Here is a 12,732-nt window from a genome sequence, read left to right as displayed (position 1 = left end):
GAGTAAGGGTTGCCACTCCTTCAGTTTCAATAGTGTATAGATAATAGTAATATTATCCGTAAAGCCTTTCTCCTTCAGCCTCCACTGTCTATGCTGTCTAGCCTGATATTCTCCTTTAATTCATTCACATTTAACACTCATAGCAATGAGGTGAGAAATTATCCTGTCCTCGCAAGGTGGAAAACTGGTCAAAAGACTACAAATCTGAGAAATGTATAAAATTAAACAAGCAAAACAGGTTTTAATTTGTATAATTTTTCCCCCACATTTAAGCTGCTTAATGGGAGCTACCATACATTCAGTAGCATAATAAAGCTACATTGAAATAGTGCTGTGTGTGTTCTGCTTTAATTAGTATGCATGATTAAGGCAGAGTAAGTTCACGTTGGTAGTGCCATAGGCTTGGAGCAGAACACAGTACAGACAACATTGTAAGCTTGAATAAGATAAAGCCAATGTTAAAGCAGCTTTATTGGTACAGAGGGATAAAGCCTTAAGTGTGCCTCTGGTGACTGTTCAGTTATTAGATTGGGCACTTAATGGAGTTGGCAGGGGAAGGGAGGAGTGATGCACTTTTGCTGGCTTCCGTTGGAGGTTTGGGGTTGCACATCCGGAATGCACATAGTCACTAGTGGAGACTGGAAACTTAAGGGTATGCTGGGCAATCTCTGCTGAAGCAGGTGACATGTCCTCAGTGATATTTCTTGCAAACTGAATTCCGAGTCAGCTATTGGGCATGTGCCAGGGGATTGGGAACTAGCAAGAAAGAAAACCCTTGCCCCATAGATGACCACACTGCTCCCCTACTGCTTAGCTGTTGCTGATGGAGAAACAAAGGAGCTGTGTAGGGTTCTTGCCTCCTGAGGAGCTAATTGTACTGTTGTGCAAGTAAACAGGTAGCCTTACTGGTCAAAGTAAAATGAAAACATTCAAAAAAGATAATGTCATGGTTTTGCCAGTAATTCAGTGAACTATTGTGTGATCATCATAGGATTACTGTTGCAGTCTAAATTGTCCATAGAAATTAGCTGAGGGCTGACATTTGCCCTCTGGGCATCACCACTGAGTTGAATTCCTTTGCTTTAGAGCTTCAGTCTAATGCATAATGAAAAACAGTACAAGCTGTTGCTCTTTTATTTTTTTTCCTTTTTCATGCAAGAAACGACAGTAAACATTTTTCTATCTTGAATGTTAAATTCTGCTGATAATTGGACTGCACCATAAATGTTCTGATTGGCTTAATGGCTTTTTGACTGGAATATTTTGACTGGCATTCTGAAGTCCAGGTTCCCCCTTGGACAGCTGTGGACCGTAGGAAGGGAAGATTTTTCTAGATTAGAATTTCTGAGGCTTCATTTTGGCATCCACACAAAGCCTGGACTCTTTAGCCATGATGAAAGTCTTAGAAGGTTGTCCACGAAAAGCAGAGAGCTTTAAAGATGAGCAATAGCCAAAAAACATCACAGTGCAACTTCAGTTGGGAGCGCCTCAGTTCCTGAGTCACTACACCAAACCCTCATCATCTGGAGTGTAGTCAGGGCTACATGCCTCTGCTGTAAAGCCGGGCAGTATTCTCCTGTTTGGACTCCTTCACAAGCTGACAGTCCAAGTCTAATGCTGCAGTGCGTACATCCCACTAAAAAGGTGAAGTCATGAAGGTCAGATAATGGATCCCAGGTTACCTACAACATGTGTACGTCTCAAGGATTTGGCTGCTACCCTTGAGTTATGAAAAAAATTTAAACATGCCTACTGTTCAGGTGAGACTATGCAAGATGCTGTCTTGTATGCGAACACTTCAGTGAAAACTTCACCTGGCTAAAGGGGGCCACCTTCCACTGATGTTTGCGGGTACTGGCCATATGGCCATCCACCTCAACTGTTTTAGGTTACGAAGGTTTTCAGGGGAATGGATGGTTGTTTGTCAAAGTATGTGACCCTCCATCTTGGCCTTTCTGCCCTGTCCACCCCTTCAGACAGGGAAAAGTCCTTCTTCAGATTCATTGTACTCAAGTTTAGAAGAAGAGAATGTGCTTTCTTTTTGCTGATTCTTAATGCATTGGCTCGACAGAGGAAGTTGTTTTGTAGGCTCTTACTGAGGTTTTTTTTTTCCCCAGGACATTAGCTAATATTAAACCTAATAAGAGAGCATTTTAAAGGCGTGTGCCAGGTAGGGTTTGGAGTTGGATAGAATTAAATACCTGGAACTAGAGGGACATGGAAGCCCTTAGTAGTAAAGAGGGCATCTTTGAATTGGTAACTAGAGCCAGACTTCAGTCACCTGCTCCTAAAGAAGCTCAACAGATTTTTTTATAGTATTTAGAAGGCATTCATGTTCCTATACAGAAACCCTGTGGTAGAATCTATAGTGGTATCACATCAGAGCATCTAGGGGGTTTATTTTGGTTCTTGCTTCCCCGTCAGTAAGGAGGGCGATATCTTAGATAATTTTGGTAGAAGGTTATTTAATTTTGCCATGTGAGCTCAGTAATGAAAATACCCAATACTGGACATATCTATTAAACTAATATTTAATGCTCATGTTTACTGTTGGACTTCTGCATCTCAGTATCACTGTTATCTGGATTCCACACTGTTACTCAAAACCATCTGTTATTAAATATATGCATAGTATAATTGTTTAATCTGCAACTGTTTTGCTATTGTATATATGATTCACTGCAACTACTTGCTCACAATTTCTGTTTATCATTGTGTACATTTTGGTTTGGTCATGTTTTGCATTCAGCAGGGACTAGGCCTGCAGTTGGTCATTCTCCGATCAATGCTCTTCCCTGGCAAACAAAATATAAATAAGTTGTAAGATGCATATCATCAAGGCAACAGAGTTAGATCCTGGAGGATAGAAGGCATGGTTTCTGAGATTACAGATGAATTGAAGGAAAGGGTAAGCATATTGACCCGATGGCCTTTAAAGTGGGATAGGCTTGCTGTAAAATGTGGTTGTGATGCAGTAGATGCTTACAGAAGAGCAGTAGTAACTGGTACTGTAATTAGGTTTGTTTTGCAAATATTGTAGTCCATTCCAGATAATGTAGAAGGGTAGTTAGTCTTTGATCTCTGCAGGTATCCATTTGGTCCTCCAAGTGAGATTTTACAGAAGTTGAATGGAAAGGGCAAAAGGAATTTGATCATGAAACAGCAGTTTCATCTGCATAACCCAAGGTGTATATCAGGAACTACTCTACTAAGCAGCATTTTTAATCTGCTGCTTATTAGTGAATTACTTATGGCATGTGTAGTTATACATTTATATAAATAAAAGCAAATCATATTGACGTGTTTTCACTACAGACATTATGCTTCACAAATCTTATGTACAGTCATCGTTAATCAAACATTACTTAGCTCATTCAATTCCTGCCTTTCCTTAAACCTCATTTGTCCTCCAAAATATTATTCTGCATGTATTGTTCCCATAATTCTCACTTTTTTTTCCCTACTTAGTACAGTTGATTTAGACTCTGATTTCCATTTTCTAGTACCCCTTCCCATTACTGTCGCTCCTGATTCCCCAGTGCACTATTGGTCCCTTTGCACCTGCTGCACGTACATGTCCCTAAAACCATTGCCTTTTAACACCTGTGCTGTTTAGCCTGTCAGTGGCCTCAGGATGTTTACAAAATTCCTGGTTCCAGTATCTACTTTTAAAAATGCAGAATACGAATGTATCTTTACCAGGCATCTTGGGTAGAGGACTTTCGGAGGTCACTGACTAATACTATGAAATATCTACGAAACTTTATTCACGCCACAACCACTTGGACTCACAAACACATTAACACTCTTCAATCCTAAAATCACAATCGCGTTTTCGTCTCACTAAGTGGGACTTCATCAGAATGATTGATGAAGTCCCACTTAGTGAGACGAAATCGCGATTGTGATTTTAGGATTGAAGAGCGTTAATGTGTTTGTGAGTCCAAGTGGTTGTGGCGTGAATAAAGTTTCGTATATACCATTACTTGGTGGAATTTTTTGGCACATTGCATTCATTTCGTCTTGGATTATTGGTGACTGTTTTTGGATACGATCGCCTTTTTTTGTTACTATGAAATATCTGACAAACTAAGATTTCTCCCTAAACTTAAGTCCAGTGTAGTTCCATCAAAGTCAAGACATGTGTAGAATGGGCGTTCCTTCGTTGAAGGTTGGGCGTCGAGCTGGCACCTCAGCACCCGTAAAGAAAATCTACTGCCAATCATTAGCAGACCGGAGTTCTGCTATGGCGACCCCTAACCGGGAAAAGCTGAAAGAAGTTCCATCAAAGTCAGATTTCCTTAGGAGCCTGATTCCAGAGAAGTCATTCTACCAGTTATTAGACCCAGCTGAGGACCAGCTGTACCTACTAAGGACAGGGCCCTTCAAATGAAGCTATCCTTGCAGACATGGCACAAAGATCCTTTGTGTCAGGTAGAGCCTTTTTCCTCACAGCTTTGGGTTATATGTTAGCATCTATTGTAATGGTCCCCCAAGTCAGAATTCCCCCTTGAGTGTAAGGTTCACTGATACCTTAGGAACATTTGACAATACAGCCATCTTTGGCACTAGATGATTACCTTTATTCCTTCAGGAGGAAGTCCTCATAATGGTCCCAAAAAGTGGAACTCGTGGGGATTCTAGAAGGGATATAGTCACTATGCATAGATGCCTTAGATTTTGCTCGGAGGATGCATTTAGGTTGGTTATGTTTAAGGGATATGCAACTCCATGATCCACAAAACACGTCACCCTGAATGATATTGTGATCTTGATTCTGAATGCTACAACCAGGGATTCCGAATTCAGACACCAATCCCACACTGATATGGAATATACAAAAGCTAGGGCTTACTCTTGCCAACTGTGCAGGTTGATATCTACACCAGACATATTTGCAGCTTAGAAAATCATGCTGAATTTCAACTAATGTGGACAAGCTTATGTAGCTTATTAGCAAACAGATGTCCTTAGCAACAAGCCCCAACATTTCATGAGGTAAATAAAGTATCTAAATGGTCACATTACTGTTTCCAAGACATCCACAAACTTCAGTTAAAACCACATCTTTTCACAGAGGTTAAAACTATGTATTGACTAATTTATTGCCTTGAGCATATTAAGACCCCCCCCCCCACATAGCCCACAAGCTGTTAAAAGTACTTGCACTTTGTTGTACCATTTAGCTGCCTACAGCCCAGAATTCTGCTTTAAACATACTGTAGGCAAACAGAACTGAACAAATTGATAAACTTTAGAGCTAAATTTACTTTTTCATCCTTCCTTCCAGCGAATGTCATCTCCACTCATTGCCAAACTAATTTTTAATTTTTAGTCTTTCCTTGTCCACTGGAATTTTAAACCTATCCAAGATCGCTGTCCTTTTTTACCAAAAGGATTACAGCGAGATGGCTAATCTATGCTCTTGTGCAAAAAAACTTTGCGTGTTAAAATTTAGTTTTTCAAATACATAAATGACTGGTCTACTTAATGACAAGCAGCATATTTTTTTCAGAAAGGTGTCAGCACAGTGGCTACATTATATTTGGTAAATTCAGTATGTTGCATTATGGAAATGTTTTTCTGACAGCTGTGCATTTGTAGACATGACCTGGACCTTTGAATTAATCAGACATGCCCTTTATATGAATTAATCAGACATGCCCTTTATAGAAATTAAAGCTCAAGTTTGGAACTAGTACAGTTGCGTGGTTAAAGCAGAATTTTCAAGTGTCAAAATTTTAACTTGGCTTTGAGAATAGTACATTCATTTCAGGGTTAGCCCTTTATTCTTTGTATGCGAGCTGTGCCTGTAGGCTTGCCAGCAGTTGTGACTTGTCCGCATGACATATTCCTGTAGTCTAAAAGGTCATTCACTTAAACTACAGAATGAGTTACAATATAACTTTATGAACTATTCGTTTGGACAAACTAAGCATGCAGGAAATTTGGGAATCCTGTTTACCACTTCCTAAAAGGTAGGTCTCATGCCACTGTTAAGAGAGCAACATAATCTTATTCCCATGTTGGTCTTGTCCTAGTATCCCCTAAACTTTAGCTTTGCACACAGACCACAGTCAAACCAAGGTCTTAACACAGCTGAAACAGTATACAATTGTCGCACCTTTTGTCCCTTCATCAGTACTCTGGCTGTGGCATACTTGTACTCAAATTAGAATATTGTCTCCCAGTTATCACAGTGTACTCCACTAACACGTCATACATTTTCCCCTCTATTTTTTGGCAGACCCATTTACCAAACACTGCATTTGGTTCAAGTAATTTAAGCGGCCTTGCATTTTAAATGGAGCATCAGTCCTACTTGCTAATATAATGTTCAAAACAAAAACATTTAAGTACTACCCCCATTAAGATCCCAGGTTACTATAAAGGAACAAATCAGATCCCATGTTACTACAAAGGAACAAATCACATGAACTCAAATATCAGAATAGTTTGGTATCTCTCGTAAGGCCACACTTTGGGAAAGCATTTAGTCAGAATTGGGCCAACCACATTGAGTCATCTCTTCTGGTAGTAGAAATCTGGTTGCACTAGATATTTTCGGAGAGACTGGAAGCACATATTCACTCCAATATCTTTAAAGATGTTGGCTAGCAAAACAAACTGGTAATTACCTGTCTGCAAGAATTTCTTTTGATGTCATGACTGTCAGTTGAATGTTAAATATGAATGTAAATATGCTGCATTTATTTTTGTAAGCACTGCATTTGGCTAGAAATCAGTGGTGGGGTGCAACTGAAAGATTAGAGCATCGTGAGTCTTTATTTCAGCTTGGCTTCCATGACAGGAAGTACACAATTCTGTAAAATGTTTGCATTTTCCATGCTTTTTATTTTTTTAGTTCTAGTTGTCAGTGGTTTAAACAAAATTAATGTGGAAAAGAAATTCCACACAGAGTTTGACAGTCCCTTTGTCTTGACTACATATGGGATATTTATTACTACACCCTATTTAAAAAGACTGTAAAATAGAGCACCAAATCTCTCCAAGAGTTTCAGTAAGAAAAAGCTGGACACTGTCCTGCGCCACCATGGAACTGACCAAGTCTTCATGAATACCCCACCAGAAAAACACAGAGAATGTATACCAGGAGAGTAACATTTGTTCAAAGTGCAAAGTTTCTTTGCTTGAGGGTATATACCCTTTACTAGCAAGTCAACCTACACAACTCTTGGGAAGTAAGAGGAAACTGGTAGGTCAAGAAGACCCACACAGCTATAATGAGAATTTATGGTCTGCAGAGATAGTGACTGGAGTTCAGGACTGAACCTCAGACTTTGTTGTGAGGCAGTAATCTTAACCATTGCATTGCCATGATGCCCAGTTGCTGGTAATATGGGCTTCTGAGGTAGTACAAGTCTCAGTGACCAGCCATGGTAGGGCCATTAGTTTCTGGCAGCATTACTCAGAAGTTGCTGCGTATATGTTCAGATATATCAGCCTTGGAGTTGAATGTCATGTAAGGGGGTATTGAAGATGTCTTTACACTTGGGGGGGTGGATTGCTGTGTTCATCACAGAAAAAACTTGTTTATTATCTGTTAGTTTGCAGATATTGTTTTAGACAGTCTGTATTGCCATGCTGGTATTTGAACCAGACTACATCTCCTGCTACACTTCAAAGAGGTGCATTGAAGGTCCAGGCTATATATTCTTATGTTGAGAAAATCCCTGCATTGGATAAATTGATCCTTGTAGAACAAGGTGGCATAGGATTACCTGATTTGCAGTATACTTTACAGTTAGCACAGTTAAGGCTTGTATACTTAACACAAACAGGAGGTTATAAATCAAATTAGAAAGAGATGAAATAGTGGTTGGGGAGTTCAAGAAATAAGTGTAAGATTTTGGGTGCAGGTCCTTGAGGAGAATAACAAGCATACTTAATATATTCATAAATAGAAAGTATCCTATGAACTAAGCCAAGATAGGAATGGATAAAGGAGATTTTGCCAGTAGAGGATACTAGGGGGATGGAAAATGGGCAAAAGGCTGGAATTTACCTGATAAAACTGGCAAAGGAGAGAAGGTATTGGGCACCAATAGCTGGAGAGGGAAATGTAATCGAGTGGGCTGAGGCCAAGTATAAGTTTGGTCTGCAAGTTAGAGACTTCCTTCCCTAGCAAAGACTGATAATGGAGTATAGGCAAAGAGGAGGGGCTAGGGGAGTGCTATGTGAAAGACTTGCTCTGGTAGATATTTTTAGTTGAGTCTCTAACAGAAACTTCCATTAAAAATGGATAATTAGTATAACACACAAATTATTGCATGATAGCTGTAAGAATCAGAGGAGGTTAGAAAAGATTGGGAATGGAGACTGGAAGGGCACTTTACAAATAACAATGAGAAGACCATCTTAATGCCTCCCCATATGCAACAAAGTCCAGAAGGTTTAGAATTTTTGCTTGTAAGTGTTTGCTTGGGGGTATAAAAATACCTACTGTATTCTTTAGAAAAGAATTCCCCAGGTTAACTGCAAGTGCTAGAGGTGTGATGGAAAAATAACATTTTTGTTGGTGAAGGGGGAGTTTAACAAGTGCTAAAATTAGTGTACAGGTATGAGTCCTCTAGTGTTCAAGCAATATCAGTCTGTGACATAAATCCTTTATTTAAACAAAATATCCATGAACTTGGTGCTTTCGTCCCATAAAAAACTTCTAGGGACTTCTTCAGAGTTCAGCTGTAGACCTGACATTTCCTTTTATGTAACCCTCCCGATCAATTAGCCAGCAATAATAATTCATGGTAAAAAAAATTTTAAAAATATAGCAAATATCTAGTACTTGTATATAGTATAAAATCCACATTTCCTATAATTCTGTATCTTTAAAAACTCAGAAAAGATGCACTTTCATTTATACCAAGTGTTTTTTAAAACACTGTCTGATTTGCCACATTAATTCCTTAAGTTCTAACAAATTATCGCAGTCTCTTCCTCTGTTCATTTCAGCTCTTACAACATTAAGAAAGGCATGGGTCACTAATGCTCTGTAAGCATTCATTGGCATGTACCTACTTCAGCAAGTTCGTTTTTTTCATTATGAGCTGGGACATAGGATCTCAATTACCTACATAGTGAAGCCTGAGTTTAATTGTTACTGACTGCTAAAGTAATTAGAAAATGGAAATCAAAATCTAAACCAACTTCAATTGAAGTACAGATTATTGTAAAGGAGATAAAAGATGGAGGTGGGATCCTCAGAAAAGGGAATGAGCAAGTTGCTTAGAAATAAATGGAATTTGTGAGAACAAAACATGAATGATCAAGAAATAAGGTTTAAGGCGAGAGTAGAAATTGAGCAATTTATCCAATGTTGAAGTGAGTGAAGAAAACTTGTATATATTACATGAACATAATGAAAAATGAATTTTTCTGTTGAATGTCATTGGGTAAATTGTGATTTAATAAAAATGAATTGTTTCTAAGTGGTACGTGTATTTTTTTCTGTTTAGATGTTTTCATGATCACTTTATCCTTGTCTCATTGTGGGTATAACTGATCTTTGGAACACATTTGTATTCTGATAGCTGTATAAATACGTATTTTAGTTAAAACTGTTTCAGAATTTCTTGCTTAGTTTTATTCTGATAGTACAAGCTTTACAGCATTCAGGTTGTGGTGATTTGTAACATACCATTTGTAGTATGAATAGAGGTTTCTAACGGACCTTAAAAACTATGACAAAGAAAAAATTACACCCTGAAGTTGTATTGCCACAAAGTTTAGCAGTTACTGTATTGCTAGGTTTATAAAAAGGGGTTCAGTTTTACTGCACACTTCTGTTGCACTTGCTTTACTGCTTAAATAAAGATGAAGTTCAGTGACCTAAATTCTGCAGGATAGTTATTTCAACAGTTTGATGCATGTGAACTTGAAGTGTAAAAGTCAAATAAGTCTAAATGTACAGTGAATGCTGATCTACTTTCCTTTGTGTAGGTTCTGCCGAGAAGCGAGCTTACTTGCAGCAGCGATTCCCAGAGTTAACTGCAGATTCCTTTGCCAATTCCAGAGACACAACATTTGAGCAACATGTACTGAGGGTCACTGCTGGGAAGGGTAAGGATTCATTACTTCATACTCAAATCCATGTAGCATCACAGAAATTGTACTGTGTAAGCTGCAGTTTGAGAAACTATGTTTCAGCATATTAATTAAAACCATTACTTTTTAGGAATTGAATGCTTGCTCCCCCTTCCTCCAAGGAGTCCACTGAAATGAGCTATGCATCAGACATTGAGGGTGCATTCCTTACTGACACTAGATAAAAGGATTCTGCCCAATTATGTATACTGGGGAGAGTGAGCTTCACTGTTTCTGCACCAGGGTGGGTTTCCACCGTGCCCAAACTCACCATTAATGAAAGTTTTGGGTACCCATGGTCTGTACCAGTATGGAAGAATACCTCATAGTAATGAATATTGTGTAAGGAAGAGGGGTAGCACCTATACCCAAAAATGACTCCCAGATGAATGCTGTGGGGGTCTACCCCTTTTTGCTTATTCACATAATGTTGAACACTGGAGATGGTTTGCCCCCCCCCCCCCCATTACTTGAAAACATCGCAGTCAGTTTTATTGGCTACGGTTTGTGCTTCAGTGTAGTGTGATACAGTAGTGTTGGGGGGGGGGTGGAAGCTGTCCCCATCTTGTAAAACTAATTGGAATGTTGCATCCAGTGGGAAAAACTGTAGAAAAAATGTGGCATGTTTTAAAAGGGAAATTGTTTGAATGCAAAAAATCAGTGTTTAACATCATGATCTAGGCTCAAGATCGGGAGGATATATGTCTATAAGAACAAGATACCTTATGGTGAGAAAATGAATGGAAAAGAGGTGAATTTATAACTTTGAAAATAGAAATAAAAAATCTGGACATAAAACTAACCACTGTCTAAGAAGATCAAGAAAAAATAGAAGAAAATTAAGATCCTGAGCATAATGGGAAACAATTTTATTGATAGATAAGGTGTTGTAGGATTAAAGACAAGTTGATAAACTAAATTATAAAATTTATTCTGCACTACAACAGATTAGAAGCATTTACAAAGTTTGCAAAGCAGTTTGGCTTCATGATGGGGGTGATAAATTGTCCTAGTAACGTCCAGGTAACTTCAGATACAGAAATTAATGTATATTAAAAAGAACCATGCAGACTGGACCCAAACCAAGCATAGGTGGTAGATAAAATTAGCAGTAATGATCTGAGAACACTTGGGCAAGAACTTAAAGTGCCATTATATGTTATTCATTAGGTCATTTAACTATGAAGGCAATTCTTGGATAGGTTTAGCAAGTGCAGATTTCCAAACTTGAGGAAAGGGGAATAGGACAAAACCAGTTTTACAGACCCATAAGTTTACTAGTTCTGGAAAAAGAATGTAGGTCATTCTGGATATTGTCAGAATTGGAAAGGTTGGGACTTTGAAACAGTACATCACCACACATATGTTTGAAAATAAATTGATAACCACTTGTAACATCTATAAAAGTTGTAGATGAAAATTTCTGCTGTAATGTAATCTAGGTTTCAGCATTCGATAGGGTCATACATAAACACTGATCAATAAGTTAGAACAGCTAGGTAATGTAATCTTAACATGGATAGCTGCATGGCTTACAGTTAGGATATGGTAAGTGTCATGCAGCAGTTGGACAGGTGAAATTCTAGGTTACTGTCAGGGTGTCCCATAGGGATCTGTCCTAGGCCCATACTTCAGGTTATATCTTTCAGATGTTTCTTTCATCTGAGTTGCTCTACAGTCTATGCAGATGACCTGAAAATGGGTCTGCTGACTGTGACAGTTGGGGCATATCTGCAGAATATGTGGACTATTTGAGCACATAAATGTGCTGCTAAATGCATCAAAATCTAAACATATGAGATTTGTGAAACCTAGATTGAAAGATTACTATTTAATGCAGCATAAAGTGATTGAAACTGTAGCTTCACTTGACCACTTGGGTATATGGGTAGATCTAGCTTTGAGTTTTTTTTAACTTTATTAACCAGTTGGTGAACTTGTAGATGTATCTAAATATTTAGGAAGTGTAGTTATTCAGAAATGATGCAATCACTTTCCAAGTTAAATTAGACCCAAACTAGAATATGGAATAACAATATGGAAACCTTATAAGAAAAGTACGAGTAAATGAGAAAGTACTGTGGAAATAATGTACCAAGGACATCCATGGATGTGAACATTTTAAGTTATGAAGGACTGAGATGTGCGAATTGTACAATGTCTTGTATAGTTATTTAAGATGAGACCATAATCAGGGTACATAGGGTGCTTACGGGGGCAACCTGTAGTAATATTTTGGATTTTCAAAAAGTAGTAGAGAATCAGACATCCTATGTGGAAAATTATATAGTATTGAGATGTATTGGCTCTCAGAGAGTAGCTGATGCATGGAATAGCCTACCAAATTATATTAGTAGAAGCACCAGTATTTTTAGGAACAACTTGGACACTTGTAGGGATGATTGTTTAGGTATATTGCCACCTAGAAGGGTGTTATTGCTCTTGCCTGAAATATTTGTATGTATTGTAATGCTGTTGCAAATTTCTACATTGCTGGTAGAAACCATCTGATATGCCGATTCTAGATACATGGTTACCTCCCATGCTGTGGATGAGTTAATCAGTCGAATCAGGCAAAGGTTTGGAAGCCATAAGTACATTTTTCTTATTTTTATACCTCAACCCTGT

The 12,732-nt window shown here is 38.4% G+C and overlaps 1 protein-coding gene across 1 annotated transcript in view; it reads left to right on the top strand.

The window, feature by feature from the left end:
- The window catches only part of FASN (fatty acid synthase), a 1,281,817-nt gene that overhangs the window by 880,110 nt on the left and 388,975 nt on the right, over positions 1-12,732 (top strand). The window contains exon 30 of the mRNA XM_044068230.1: positions 9,961-10,080. Within this exon, the coding sequence (XP_043924165.1) occupies positions 9,961-10,080 (120 nt within the window). The remainder of the gene's footprint in view (positions 1-9,960; positions 10,081-12,732) is intronic.

Source organism: Protopterus annectens, chromosome 4.part0 (genome assembly GCF_019279795.1).
Source record: "Protopterus annectens isolate FY-2018-M chromosome 4.part0, PAN1.0, whole genome shotgun sequence".
In the NCBI taxonomy this organism is placed as follows: Eukaryota; Metazoa; Chordata; order Ceratodontiformes; family Protopteridae; genus Protopterus; species Protopterus annectens.
Note: the sequence above shows the minus strand (reverse complement) of the source record. Positions and strands in the feature narration are given on the sequence as shown.